The following is a 16412-nucleotide window of genomic DNA, read 5'->3' as shown; positions in this document are numbered from 1 at the left end:
AATCGATAGATCGACTCTATTAATGTAGGTACAGGTATTAGGCATCGACCTGAACGGACGTGTCTTAGAGCACGCGCATAGTTCTAAATTATTTTGCTCTGAATTTAGTATCGATATTTTGTATTTTTTTAAAAGTCCTACTTCAGCAATTTCTGCAAAATATGTAAAAATAAGCTCAGCACTAAAAAGGTTTAAATCGTAAAAGTATGTAGTTTTAGTTAACACTATACTATATTTTTCTCTTTTTTTTTACAGACAGAGCGACTGTCACAGTCATTGTTACGAAAATCAGCAAATATTCGCCGTCGGGCTTATATTTTAGTACAACATAAGTTTCACTTCAAACGCCCAAGTTAAAATACATTATGGAACCGCATGCGACGTCCACAAACGTCACCGCTTACGATGCCTGCGCATCGAAAAGTCAACTTGCCAAACGTCAGAACTGTCATACTGACGTCTGTCAGAGACGTCATCTGTCAGCTCGAAGGGAATCATTGAAACAGACCGCGCTCACGTACGGCATCACGTCACACCGAACGCGAAACGTAAAATAATTAATTTAGGGATTAAAATTAAAAATAAAAATGGCATCAAAATCACAGACGTGTAAAACGTATCGTTAATAGGAATCATATTAATTGTCGTAACGTTTAAAATCACAAATGACGTTACAGACGAAACTAGATATATCACGTAACACTTACTAAAGTACACGAACGAAGTCTCGTCCCAAATAATAACTAAAACGATCCAAATAATAATAATAATAATAATACTGCGAATTAATTCAATAAACTTAAAATTACGAATAAATATATTAAATAAATTAATTCGAGACAAAAGTCTTTTAAATAAATCAGTACAACAAAATGACGGTGGACAACCAATTACGGTCGTATGACGCGCTTTCGATGACCTAACACTAAATATATTATTATATCGTCCGTACGCATTTACATATGATAATACATATATTAATAATAATAAACTATTATTCAAATTCATATGCATCAGACATGAACACATTGTGTTTGCTTCGAAGCGATTCGGGCCACGTGTCGCCTCACTATGACTAGTTAAATCGATTATAATTAATTTTGATCGGACCGAATCGATTTTAAACAAGTCTCCGTCACTTTCCATCGTTGCATTGGCGTTACGAAAAAATATCGCACAAGCGAATACGCCTTTGCCTGATAACAATAAAACCATCGAATCAGCTTCGGTGTTGCCAGCGTCAGTAAAAACGCGGGAATCACAAGGGAACGCGATACATTGCGCGTCACTGTAACCATTGCGGTTACAAAAGAAAACGCACGTGTTCAGTGACGTCACTGATTTTGGATTTTGGATTCTGGAGAAGTTCAAATGGGACCGGTAAAACAATTCGGCATATACGTACGGACGAGTCGAGTACACAACATCAATTTGGGAGGCAGACGAGGGGAAAGGCGCTTGCGCCGCACTTCCATTGTACTGACTTCTGGGTAATGGTTAAGGGGCATGCTGCTTCTTGGGCTTCTTCAGGTGTTCCTCGTCGGCGCCGGATTTGGGGACCTGGAAATTAACAAACAAAAAATATATTTAAAAAATTATCTAAACTTGGAATCCGTCATCAAAGCCAATCTTAAGTTGCAGAGGTATGGCGTTTTCGATTTATTTCTGTCACCTTTTCATTGAGAGTATATCTCCTCTACTTTCATTTGATTTCGTTTCATATCATTTTTCATAAAACAGAATATGCAAAAGATTAGGCTGTTATGGTGGTATGGTTTTATAACTCGACACTGCCAACATTGGCATCGAAAAAAATCGATTGCCATACTAAAAAAATACTAAGTACCAATGCAACTAAATATTTAAACTATATTAAAATATTTATACAATTTTTTTTATACTAAGACCGTCGATTTCTATAATGATATGGAATATTCTAGAATGATTTAACAATAAATTATTTAATCGTGAAAATTTGTTGAGTACGTATTTCATTAGAAAAATTGGTACCCGCCTGCGGGATTCGAACACCGGTGCATCGCTACATACGTATGGAACAGACATCTTATCCTTCAGGCCACGACGACGTCAAACACTCCTCGTAGTGTGACAGAGTACGCGAATGATTTGCGCAACAAGATGAACGAAGTGCATGAGCATGTCAGACAGACAGGCGAACAAGCCTCAACTCCAGATTAATGTACCTACCTCGGTATAACGCTCCCCCTTCAACGAGACGATCTTATTGTCCCTGTACCGGACCATCTTTTTGGGCTCGATCTTGGGGGCCAAGGGCCTATGCTCCTTCGTACCAGAGTTTTCGTCCACGTACGAGTAACTAGAACGTTCAAGTGGAATTGTATACTCTCTGATGCGTCACGACCTGGCTAAGGTTGATTAGGTTATGTCGATGTAAATGCCGCCGAGCTTGAGACGTGAGGTCTCAAGAATATTGTATAACTGCTGCCCTGGACCTGGAGGGCTTTTTATTTTTAACAGACTTCAAAGAAGCAGTATGTTCTTGATTCGACTTTTTTTTTATATGCAAGGTGACCCGAAGGCCTTTCCAGTTTCTCTAAGAGTGGTGACGAGCAAAGGAGACCTAACCACTCGAAGGTAGCTGCTTCGCGAATGCATCTACAACCGGATCGGGATCGCGACCCGCTGAGAAGATCCGGCGAGAAACTCAGCGGGCTGATGTATGGGTTAGGTTGCATGTCGAGCTCCTCGAGTAAGGTTACAGGGTCCCTAAGCCTGCCCCTGGCGTTAGAATTGCAGGCGTCTAATAGCTGTGTTAATGTGCCGAATGGAGCTGATTTTGACTGTTTTTTTTCCAATGTGCGTTAACCCCGAACATTTTGCGAAGTGAATCTATTTCGTGTATTTACAAACTGATGCTTCTCTTGTGGTCCCGTTTAAATCTTATCAAGATTCGACTTTTATTTATTTATTGCTTAGATGGGTGGACGAGCTCACAGCCCACCTGGTGTTATGTGGTTACTGGAGCCCATAGACATCTACAACGTAAATGCGCCACCTACCTTGAGATATAAGCTCTTAAAGTCTCAGAATAGTTACAACGGCTGCCATACCCTTTGAACCGAAACGCATCACTGCTTCACGGCAGAAATAGGCAGGGCGGTGGTACCTACCCGCGCGGACTCACAAGAGGTCCAGTTAACTGTACGACTTGTAGTTTTTTAGTTATCATTAATGATGTATGTTCAATTGGCTTCGACTGCGTTAATTTTACTGAAGAAGCTTCACGAACGACAAAGCACGCATTAAGCTTACCGATCGATTATTCTCTGCTTGACCTCTTGTTCGTCAACCGGCTTTGTCCGGTGGACCGGAGCGTGTAGGGCCGACTGAGTGAGGCCCAACTCCCTGCGGTGGAGCAAGGTCGCGGCCGCTCTCTCCACGTCGCCAAAGGCAATTGAGAGGCAGTGCTTTATCTAGGAATCGGGGACGCCCATTAAATGGCCGATGTTCTAGAATAACACCCCTCAATTGGGGGGTCGTGAGGCGACTAAGGAATTCACTGGAGATTAGGCTGTAGCGTTCTCTGACAAGCGGCCTTAATACTGGTAGGGCGTCTTCTGAGCTCGCACCGATAAGCACCACCATCCTGCCTATTTCATCCGCTAAACAATTATGCGCTCTGGTTTGATTGGCGATATTACCATGCACAATACAACTGTAACTTCGATCTCATGTGTCACGTTCTAAATGGGCTACGATGGAAAAAATGAAATGAAAATAGTCCTCTAAGCGAACCCTGGATCGTCTTCAATGGCCTAAGACCACTAACCTCCATAGCGCAAGCGTTAGGAAACATCTCAGCCAGCACCTGGCACTGATGAACTTCCAAGGTGGGTATGTTCACCCCGGCTCCTTCCACCTCCTTCTCAGAGCCGGAACTCTCGGAGTTCGTGTGGGAGCTGACGAAGAAGTCAAATTTACTTGCACATGCATTTTGCCGATCCGGCATGTGTTCAATGGACATGAGAACTTATCATACGTCATATCGGAACTTTAACTACATTACTACAATAAGAAAAGTTGCAGCCTTGACGCCTTCAAACCTCTATTTTTCTACTATACTTCTGTAACTGTAATATCTTCAACAATTTTCCTATCAAACCCTTATTTCCTTGGACTTAGGTTTCCTTGTTCGAGCTTGTGCGTATCTAAAGTACTGTGTGCTTAATTCGAGTTTTTTAACGTTCTCGATAGCGTAAAAGTTATCAGTAGTCATAGTCGCTTAGTCACATATATATGACAATGGAAAGAAAATTGTGACATAAATTGAAAAATATATATAAATAGTTAAAAGTTACAAACGTTCTCGGTACCGGTGCCGTATGCGTGAGAGAAAGGGACGGCAGATTGACGCCGCAACGCGTTACGTAACGAAGCGCTTTACCCTCCCATAAGAAGTTTTTACAGACCTTCCGGTGTCAAAAGACCGGACAGCTTCTAAGCGATGCTTACCGATCATTCTTCGGTGGTGGGGGCAGCATCTCGGAGAGGCTCTGCAGGGTAAGGCTCACTTTATCGCTGCTCGAATCATCTGTTCAGAACAAACCATGATAAAGTTTCTGAAATGTAATGATAATAATGTCTGAATTTACTGGTGGTAGGACCTCTTGAGAGTCCGCGCGGGTAGGTACCACCACCCTGCCTATTTCTGCCGTGAAGCAGTAATGCGTTTCGGTTTGAAGGGTGGGGCAACCGTTGTAACTATACTTGAGACCTTAGAACTTATATCTCAAGGTGGGTGGCGCATTTACGTTGTAGATGTCTACGGGCTCAAGTAACCACTTAACATCAGGTGGGCTGTGAGCTCGTCTACCCATCTGAGCAATAAAAAAAAAGTAACATAAATGGGTAACTCCGATTATTTAACACGATCTTAATAGCTTCATACGTACATACGTTATATTTAAGTATACAACGGAAACCTTGAGCATGATTGTGATCCCCTTCAAAACGTCGGTTTGACACGAAATTTTTCAAATAATACATCTGTGGGCTTATCCCACATTTCATGCACACACATTTACTCTTCACAATAAAAAACTTATATAATATATTTATTTAATATAATTATTAATACACACAGAGTATACATTCACACATATAACATATCTATTCATATATTATTACTACATTACATACAAAACAGACATACACACACGACAATATCGTGCCGCGTCAATCAGCTGGTCGCCCGTTCGTTCGCGCTGTGGACACGCGCGCTTGGACGGAATGTCGCGGGTAGATCGAAAAGCACTCCTGCGCAGCTGATCGCGGCTAGCCACGCCCCCAGTCGAAACTTACCTCGTACTGAACGCACGTCGCCTTTGCTAAATATATACTGTTGTATTGTTTTCGAAGCTTTTTCCTCAATTTTGATAACACGCTTTCTTTGTGTCTATCGTTACTGTATTGTCGTAAAGTGTAAAGTGTCTTCTGTGTACTGTTTATAAACTGATTATCTATCTGTGCTCGTAACCTTCAATTCTTCATAATTATAATAATATAGACTGTGTTGTATTTTCGTGTGGATTCAGTGTAATTGAATAAACCTTTAATTGGTGTGCAAGGTGTCGTATTTAATTTATTAACCGAACACCGTCGCCGCCTACTCAGGTACTTACTTACCTTTACCTCAATTACGCTACAAGTCCGGACGACCCATACATACTCATCCACATCTATACGGGAGACCAACGATTCGCGTCTATACTGGTGACCCCTGAAGAACACCATAATGAGCAGCAGTGATTCTGTCGAGACCGCTGGTTCTCATGGAGGTAGCAGCATAAAACCGCGACGAACGAAAAAAATGCGCGTTTCCACTGTACACGATAACGACATTTTGCCGTCCGACATCCGGAAGTTTAATTTGAAGGTGCCTCCGTTTTCTCCAGAGGACCCAGAAATTTGGTTTGCACTTCTAGAAGGTAAATTCGATAACTATGGCATTACAGAAGACAACATCAAGTTCAATAATGTTATCACTAACCTAGATATTCCTCATGCGAAGGCGGTAAAGGATATTATCGTGCATCCTCCGACCAACAATCGCTATGAGAAAATTAAGAGCGAGCTCATCAGACGTCTCTCCGCTTCCCATGAAAAGAAGGTCAAACAATTACTAACTCATGAGGAGTTGGGTGACCGAAAGCCATCGCAGTTTCTGAGGCATCTTATGGACCTGGCCGGACCGTCCGTTCCACATGAGTTCATCCGAACTATCTGGAGTAACCGCCTGCCGAACAGTATCCAGACGGTACTAGCATCGCAGCCTACCCATTCGCTAGAACAGCTGTCGGACCTTGCTGACCGAATACAGGAAATAACTACTCCATGCAACGTCGCAGCCACTTCAACATGCGGGACGAGTAGTGTCAACCAGTCCAGTGAGATCGCAGAGCTGAGGAAAATGGTGGAACGCCTCGCGTTAAGACTCGAAGACCAGACTCGCACCACAAACCGCTCCCAGAACCGTTCTCGACCTCGGTGGCGTTCGACATCCAGCAGCAGAACACGATCTGCTTCCAACTATCGACGGTACCCCGTTTGTTGGTACCACGCTAAGTTCGGGGCTAAGGCAAGCAAATGCCAGAAGCCGTGCGACTACAACGAGTCGGGAAATGCCACAGGCAGTCGATAATGGCGACAGACGACTGCCTCAACTCTCCAGGTCGCCTCTTCGTAACTGACCGCACCACGAAAACCGTTTTTGGTCGACACCGGTAGCGACCTCTGTGTTTTCCCACGGACCCAGCTACGAGAGCGTCGTGCACCAACCAGCTACAAACTGACAGCAGCCAACGGATCAACCATTGAGACGTATGGGTACTCGCAGCTCAACCTGGACCTTGGACTCCGACGCAACTACCCATGGAGATTTATAGTGGCTGATGTGACGAAGCCCATTATAGGTGTAGATTTTTTGTGTCACTATAACTTGATTGTAGATTGTAAGAATCGAAAATTAATTGACGACACCACTACCCTGTCTGCTCCAGCTTCACTGGCCTGTAATACTAACGATATTCTTTCTGTGAAGGTTCCGACTGGTGATTCCCACTACCACACTTTGCTTTCGCGCGATTTCCCTGAAATTACGCGACCAGCTGGCACACAACGTACGGTAAGCCACAATACACAACACCACATTAGGACTACACCAGGGCCTCCAGTAGCTTGTGCACCTAGGCGTTTAGCACCCGAGAAACTGAAGGTGGCGAAGGCGGAATTCGAGTCCATGCTAGCTGATGGTACAGCTAGACCGTCTGATAGCCCATGGTCATCACCATTACACCTGGCACCGAAAAAAGACAACGGTTGGCGCCCTTGTGGTGACTATAGGCAACTCAACGCCCGGACTATCCCAGATAGGTATCCAGTACGTCATATACACGACTTTGCGCACAATATCGCTGGTTGTAGTAAGTTTAGCACCATTGACCTTGTCAAAGCCTACAACCAAATACCAGTCTGTGCCGACGATATACCAAAAACCGCGATCACCACCCCCTTTGGAATGTATGAATTCCCGTTCATGACATTTGGGCTACGAAATGCTAGCCAAACATTTCAAAGATTTGTGGATGAGATGATGCGCGGGCTAGATTTCGTGTACTGTTATTTGGACGATTTTCTCATATTTAGCAGGGACAGCATTCAGCATGAGCAGCATCTGCGCCAAGTATTTACCAGACTTAGGGACTACGGGATGGTAATCAACCTGTCCAAGTGTGTTTTTGGAGCTCCCGATGTAACTTTTTTAGGTTACCGTATCTCGGAGAGCGGAACCAAACCACTGGACGAGAAGGTACAAGCCATCAATAACTTTCCCCCACCCCAAGACGTTAGGACGCTTAGACGGTTTCTAGGTATGGCCAATTTTTATAGGCGGTTTCTGCCTAATGCCGCACAAATACAAGCTCCTCTTAACGCCCTACTTATGGGTTCAGTCAAAGGCTCCACTCCTATTAGCCTTAATGACGTTGCTCTGAAAGCTTTCGCAGAGACCAAGGAAAGCCTCTCCAACGCGGCACTCCTGGCACATCCAGATTGTCAGGCTAAGCTGTCTTTGGTTACAGACGCATCTGATTTGGCTATAGGGGCTGTTTTGCAACAGCTGAAAAATGACACGTGGGAGCCTCTAGGTTTTTTCTCCCGTAAGCTGAGTCCGTCACAGAACAAGTACTCCCCGTATGATCGCGAACTTCTTGCAATCTACGAGGCGATCAAGTACTTCCGACATATGCTTGAAGCGAGACACTTCACGATTTATACTGATCATAAGCCAATCAGTTTTGCCTTCCACGAAAGGAAGCAAAATTGTTCGCCCAGGCAATTTCGTCACTTGGACTTTATATCCCAGTTCACGACGGATATAAGGCACATCTCCGGCAAAAATAACGTTGTGGCCGACACCTTATCTCGCGTCGATGAACTGGAGGCTCCAATTTGTCTCGCCGACCTCGCCAACGCTCAAAACTGTGATCCCGAACTGGCTCAATATTTAACGGACAGCTTATCTCTCCGTCTCAAAAAGATGAACTATCCTGGATGCCGTAATCCTTTGTACTGTGATATCAGTACACCGACACCCAGGCCATTCATCACAAAGGATTACCGCAAACAGGTATTCCAAAGTCTCCACTCGCTAAGTCACCCCGGCGCTTCCACGACTGCCAAGTTGGTATCCGATCGATTTGTTTGGCCTGGGGTCCGAAAAGACTGTCGAAACTGGGCTAGGTCATGTTTATCATGCCAACGCGCGAAGGTTAGTCGACACGTGTCTGCACCATTGGGCACTTTCGACGCACCGACTGCACGTTTCAGGCATGTCCACATAGACCTGATAGGCCCACTCCCGGTATCACAGGGATACAAGTATTGTCTCACGGCTATAGACCGGTTCACCCGATGGCCGGAAGTCATGTCAATACCTGATATTACCGCAGAAACGGTGGCTAAGGCATTGATTTCAGGCTGGATATCCAGATTCGGTTGCCCGACAGATATTGTTACAGACCGCGGCCGTCAATTTGAGTCCGCGCTGTTTCAGTATCTGGCAAAAACGACTGGATTCCAGCATAAACGCACAACTGCCTACCATCCCGCGTGTAACGGTCTTGTGGAACGCTTCCACAGACAGCTAAAAGCTTCCATCGTATGCCACGCTAACGACAATTGGTCAGAAGTCCTACCTTTTGTACTACTCGGTATCCGTAGCGCGTTCAAGGAGGACTTACAGACTTCGTCCGCTGAGTTGCTTTACGGCGAGCCGTTAAGACTTCCCGGCGAATTTTTCGAGCCGAGCACAGCTTGTACTACTGATCTATCAGATTTTACGGCTCGTCTACGCTCATTTGCCGAGAAATTAAAACCGGTTCCCGCCTCTCGCCATAACAAAGAAAAGATTTTTATCTTTAAAGAGCTCAAGAACGCGGAGTACGTCTTCCTACGTGAAGATGCTTCGCGCCCTTCTCTTACGCCAGCATATACAGGTCCTCATAAAGTACTAGAACGACGTGACAAGACGTTCAAACTTCTGATCAAAGGTAACTCTGTCACAGTCTCTATTGACCGCTTAAAACCTGCGTATTACCTTATCGTTCATGAAGGCCTGTTAGATAATACACTTTCACCTGCCATATCTGAACCCGATGTTGCGGTAGCTCCACCACCTGACAGAACTGCACCTATAACTACACGTTCCGGTCGACATGTCAGATTCCCGGATTTTTATCGCCCCTAACCAGGTCTCTGGGGGGGAGTGATGTGGGCTTATCCCACATTTCATGCACACACATTTACTCTTCACAATATAAAACTTATATAATATATTTATTTAATATAATTATTAATACACACAGAGTATACATTCACACATATAACATATCTATTCATATATTATTACTACATTACATACAAAACAGACATACACACACGACAATATCGTGCCGCGTCAATCAGCTGGTCGCCCGTTCGTTCGCGCTGTGGACACGCGCGCTTGGACGGAATGTCGCGGGTAGATCGAAAAGCACTCCTGCGCAGCTGATCGCGGCTAGCCACGCCCCCAGTCGAAACTTACCTCGTACTGAACGCACGTCGCCTTTGCTAAATATATACTGTTGTATTGTTTTCGAAGCTTTTTCCTCAATTTTGATAACACGCTTTCTTTGTGTCTATCGTTACTGTATTGTCGTAAAGTGTAAAGTGTCTTCTGTGTACTGTTTATAAACTGATTATCTATCTGTGCTCGTAACCTTCAATTCTTCATAATTATAATAATATAGACTGTGTTGTATTTTCGTGTGGACTCAGTGTAATTGAATAAACCTTTAATTGGTGTGCAAGGTGTCGTATTTAATTTATTAACCGAACACCGTCGCCGCCTACTCAGGTACTTACTTACCTTTACCTCAATTACGCTACAAGTCCGGACGACCCATACATACTCATCCACATCTATACGGGAGACCAACGATTCGCGTCTATACATCTTTACTTATACTAGCAGCCCCCCTTCAGTAGTTGAAAATCGACGATAATTTATTAAAATTATAAGTAATTTTTTTTATTGCCCTTGTAGGCAGACGAGCATACGGCCCACCTGATGGTGAGTGGTTACCGTCGCCCATGGACTTCAGCAATGCCAGGGGCAGAGCCAAGCCGCTGCCTACCGCTAACATTGAACATTATTGTGGTTTTATTGTCAAAGACTATAATTACAGATTTCGCCAAGGCTACACTATAGATATACAAATAATATTAAACACAAACAATATTAATTTATTGTATTCCTAGTCAAATTGAGTTGACCACAGACTTTAACAATAAATATATTACGGGCGTGTCTGTCAAATACACGGTAGTGTGCGTAATGTTTTTTTTAATCGATTTAATGTACTTTTTATGCATAATTTAAAAAAAATATTAAAAAGCATTCTGAGCTCCTTCTCTATATTCTCTATAAGTGTGGAAAATTTCATACTCCTCCGTCCGCGCAATTTTCGTAAAAAGGGATACAAAGTTTTTGCTCACGTATTAATAATATATAGATGTAAAACTTATCTTTGTTTTATATACCTACGCCATAAAAAAAACGTAACGTACACATAAAGCATTAATAAATAATAAATAAATATATAAAAACACAAAACACGTTTTTAATTATATCAAGCCCAATTAAAAAGCAGTAAACATTGTTTTTCTTTCATTATTTTATTCTTAATCAGAATGATTAATTGGACCCAAGTACCTACTCGTAATAAAATTAAAACGATATCTTCGGTCCTTGATATGTTAACGGTTTTTAATTGACTTAAATTCGTTCGATATAAAACATTAATTTAATTAATAAAACATGTTTTTTTTATTAAACGAACAAAAGCATAATAAATTCGCTACCTCTTTGACGCTTCTATACGTCATATAGGGTATCAGTCTGTGATATAATAATATGTCATCTAACAAGCCGCCAATTGTACTCTTTTTTGTATTTAATGTTTCGCATTGTTTTTTTTTGGTTGGTGTACATTAAAAAATACTCTCTCTCTCTCTCTCTCTCTCTCTCCCTCTCTCTAACAAGGAACTATCATGGTTTACGATCTCTTACCGTTGCCATTGCTGGAGTCGGTCTCCTCGTGACGGGAGATCTCGGCTTCCAGTTCCAGTACCCAGGAGCAGACCAGGCCCGCGTCGATGTGCGCGAATTCCGGTACGTAAGCTGCCATCATCTCGATGAATCCTAAAACAAGTGGATCTCCCTTAAAACGAGGACGCGACAAAAAAGGATTTAAAAAAAACAATATTTATACGTTACTAGCTTTACCCGTCCGCTTTACTCATATAAATATTAGCCTATCCATTAAGTACATGTATTTTCTACATGGATACCAAGTTTCGAGTCAATCGGATGCACGGTTCGGTAGTTATAAAGGAACATCCGTAAAAACCACTGTAGATTTATATATTAGTATAGATTATTGACGATGCTTCCGCAGCTATTCGGAGTGGTGCTTATTATACACACTATTATCCCCTCGTACAGCTAAATATCAAAACTGGTGAAGTGTCAAAATCATTTGCCCACTGAGTTTCTCGCCGGATCTTCTCAGTAGGTCGCGTTTACGATCTGGTGGTAGATTCAGCGAAGCACTACTCTTGCTAGGGCCACTGTTAGCAAACCCTCTCAGGTTGAGCACCGTGTGTTCACCTGTCAGCCATAGCGTAGCCGGAATAGCACCTTAGACTACCAGCAAATAAGTAGGGAGAAAAGGGATTCATCCTAATTACCTTTGAATCACGTGTGAAACTTCGGAATCAGCTGAAATTATGCTGTTGATATTATTACTTTTGCTGGCCATGTCGCGAGATATACAGATCAGAGATGGACTGCGAAAGTTACATCTTGGAGCGGCCCAACGGGCAAGAGAAGTCGAGGGAGACCACTAACCAGATGGGAAGACGATCTTAGACGAACAGCTGGCCCAAACTGGATAGACGTAGCACAGGATAGAGACGCTTGGGCATCTTTGGAGGAGGCCTTTACCCGATCCGGGGTTCTTGCTAATTAAATTTTACTGATTCATTACAAAACTCTTTTACATCCTAAATACTAATACATACATTTATATTTATTATATATTTTTTTTAAACTTTGTAAAGCAAGAAATAAATGGCTTATTATTATTATTATTACTTTTTGGGGCTTTATGAGTGCTTTGTACCGGGCTGATCAAATAAAACAATAACACGATGATAAATACAGATCCGACGTTACTTTACTGCATCACTCGTTCTCAAAAGCTACCGCGTTAGATGTTACCCACCTGCATTCATCGAACTGACCTAGTTATGTTAATACAGGGCAGATAATAACGTCTCTATCCTTGCCATGTTTGCATTGATTCCCGTATTTGCGCTAGGGCAACACTTCAGACAACAAAGAATGGGGTTTTGTTACATCGTTCTTCGGAAAATAGGTTAAGGGTAGCTTTTGTTGTGGTAAACACTCGATTCTAAAGCTTTGTTTCGTTAAAACTGGTTATTAAAAAGGGTCACATTCAGGCGGTCATTTTGGACATCTGTAGCGCTATTCTGAGAGTCTATTAGTGCTCTTGTGCCGTAAAAGCAATGCTTCGTTAGCGATTTTGTTCCTAGTGTTTGCCTAACCATCCGAATTTAGCTGTATTAAAGCCTAGATTTATTTTACGCATTAAATTAACGCTCTTTTTGTTATTAATAGGTGTTTAGAAATGAAAAACGAACTATTTCGAAAAACTTTTTATTGCTAACACTAAAAAGGTCGACAATAAGGAAAGATAGTTAAACGCAATTTTTTCATTGATTATTTTCTAATTGCAACGTTTTTCTAAATTCTTTTTGTTTTTCGTTTTGTGTTATGTATTTTAATTCTAGGCGATTCGACGTCACAGGCGTTACGTTATTTAAATGCGGAGACATTCACCGTTAAGTTCGCTGTTTGTCTTCCAAATAAAATAAAGAGGTCATCTTTCTCCGCACCGATCCGCTGCCGTCGGACCGGGGGTCATAGAGGGGTCTTTGCCCAGCCTTGACCCCCTTAGGGGCGTCCTCCCCGGTGATGAACCGGGTCGCTCTAGCGCGTCGCCACATTAATATCATTAAAAAAAGTCGTCGTCGTCATTAAGTCGTCGTGGCCTTAAGAAGTCGTCATGGCCTAAACAAGTCGTCGTGGCCTAAAGGATAAGACGTCCGGTGCATTCGTATCTAGCGATGCACCGGTGTTTCAAATCCCGCAGGCGGGTACCAATTTTTTTTATGAAATACGTACTCAACAAATGTTCACGATTGACTTCCACAGTGAAGGAATAACATCGTGTAGTAAAATCAAACCCGCAAAATTATAATTTGCGTAATTACTGGTGGTAGGACGTGTTATGAGTCCGCGCGTATTGGTACCACGCCCCGCCTATTTCTGCCGTGAAGCAATAATGCGTTTTCGGTTTGAAGGGTGGGGCAGGCGTTGTAACTATACTGAGACCTTAGAACTCATATCTCAAGGTGGGTGGCGCATTTACGTTGTAGATGTCTATGGGCTCCAGTAACCACTTAACACCAGGTAGGCTGTGAGTTCATCCACCCATCTAAGCAATAAAAAAAAAACGTTCATACATGGGTTTAGAAATTACTAACTACAACTAAATGCTTTAACCACAGCCAATTGCATCAATAATCTCGCTAAGCTCTAAGCAGCTGCTGGGTCAAATGAAAGGCCATGCACATAAACCAAACCTTTAGACAAGAACATGAAATTTCAACAGGATCTGAATAACATTTACTGGAAATCAAACCTATACTAGCCAGAATTACTATCACTACGCCTAGTAAGCAATATATGGCTCTCCATATCCATATTTAAAAGCCATATCATCTGTATCTTCTGATTGGTAATATTTCAGATTTTTTTTTTTTTGTAATGCATGTCTTATGATTTTTTCATAGTTTTTCAGGATCACATAAGAATTATTTATATTGTAAATTGAAGTTGAGGAAGATCAGCAACCAGGTGAACGGACATTGTAAAGGACCACCAGCGTCCCGGGTGCCATTAAGCAGGCCAAATGCAGGTAATATTGGAGTGAGCTGGTGGAGAAACTGGACCAAGGTGGTCATGACCCTCAGTAATGAGGATACGACGAAGAAGAAGAAGAAATTTTAAATGTGAAGTTCAATCTACCGCAATAGAAAATTATTTCAATAGTTAAGATAGCAGTAAAATCTTATAGCCAATTTTAGATGCTAACAGATAAATGACACTGCAGCTTGGAGCTTAAAAGTGGCTGGCTTAAAAAAGCTTAAAAGCTCAAAAGTGCTGTGTAGTCTACATTACTTTCAGTGTTCTCAATTTTTTTCTTCAGTTTTTTTTTTAATCATAAAGCTAATTACTGCTAATAGACAGTCAACTTATTTTTAATTAAGCTGAATATTCATATTATTAATATTTTGGCATATTAAAATAAAATAAAATATAATATCCCATTAATTCTTTAATTTATTTCGGCAGTATGTTTGTAGTTATCAGTGTTATATTTTTTTTAAATAAAGTACTCAGTTTCGTTTTTTTGTTTTTTTTTTAAATTTTTTTTTCATAATTACCTACTTATTTTTATTTATTGCGATGTTTATCTACAAGTAAAGTAAATTATAATGGACTACCTACCTTCAACATCGAAGCAGGGATCCTGGGATGCCTCTTCTAGTATCGAAATCACATAAGACAAGACTATATCGTCAATAACATTTAAGTCCGCTTTTGGAACGTTTTTAATGATAAATTGAAATAGACTCTCCTTAACAAAAGACTCTTGTTGCGCTATAGCACTCATTTTAGCTTAAAACAATGTAAATTGCACGCAAAACAAACCGAAAATATAGTTAAAAGTTCTGCGGACACGGATCGATAGATAACTAGTTTACTAAATGTATGGAGTTGTAATATGCAGTTCTAGAATTTTATATAGTTCCAGTACCCCTTTGTGTGAGGGACCCGAGTTAATAATAGTATAATTCTAGGAATATTCCCTGAAAATCTAGGGGCCGACCTCAGAAAATCAATACAATCGAATGTTTTTTTATAAACACCTTTCTGTTATTGTTGGTGTTAGCAAACGCTACCGAACATACTGCCAGAGTTAAAGCGAGATATTTGTTGGAGTTTGAATATAAATGTAATGGCAAGCAACACTTGACACATGATTACAGATTTCGAATATTAGAATTATTTTAAATGTTTAAAAAAACAGATGATTGTATTCTCCTAAGAAAAAGTCAGTACTTCTCGTCTAGACACGGTCAAGGAAACATGTAAGAATTTTGTAAACATATAATGATAATAATTTTATAATGGTGTAACAGTGGTCAAACTATCTGCAATATAATTGTAATGAAGCAGTGTGTTTTTAAATAGCCCCTCATCACCTACAGAACCCAATCCCCACAAATTTAACCATCCAACCATATTTTTCATGTTTTTGTGCTTTAAATTGCAATAAAATTGTGAGCTATATAATATAAATAATATTTATCATAATAATGTTAGTCCTTAATTTTAAAAAAACGTAGTAATCAGATAAAGTTTTATTCCGAAACAAATAAGTCAAAATCCAAATGTTAAAAGTGATCAAATTTATTAATTATTAAAAGCAAAAGCTGAATAAGAAAAATTCTTTAGAAAGTTTCATTTTTCCCAAAGTTAGGCCATAGTTAAATAATAAGGATGGATGGTGATAAAGTTACTAATGTATCCGAATTTAATAAATATTGATCGGTCAAACTTCGCCAGCTGTTGAGAAAAAACAAATCCGTGGGATACCAAGTTTAAAAGAGAATGACGA

At 41.2% G+C, this 16412-nt stretch overlaps 1 protein-coding gene across 1 annotated transcript; it reads right to left on the bottom strand.

Moving 5' to 3' along the window:
- Positions 1-234: 234 nt before the first annotated feature.
- LOC114244159 (CUE domain-containing protein 2) lies at positions 235-15661 on the bottom strand. Its single transcript, XM_028175880.2, has 7 exons — positions 15239-15661; positions 11651-11782; positions 4495-4573; positions 3812-3941; positions 3295-3455; positions 2209-2338; positions 235-1560 (listed from the first exon to the last, which is right to left on the bottom strand). The coding sequence occupies exons 1-7, from the start codon at positions 15402-15404 to the stop codon at positions 1498-1500; spliced, it is 861 nt and encodes a 286-aa protein (XP_028031681.1). The 5' UTR covers positions 15405-15661; the 3' UTR covers positions 235-1497.
- Positions 15662-16412: the final 751 nt, after the last annotated feature.

Source organism: Bombyx mandarina, chromosome 23 (genome assembly GCF_030267445.1).
Source record: "Bombyx mandarina strain Sakado chromosome 23, ASM3026744v2".
Taxonomy (NCBI): Eukaryota; Metazoa; Arthropoda; class Insecta; order Lepidoptera; family Bombycidae; genus Bombyx; species Bombyx mandarina.
The sequence above is the reverse complement of the archived record's forward strand: the minus strand, read 5'-3'. Positions and strand labels throughout refer to the sequence as shown.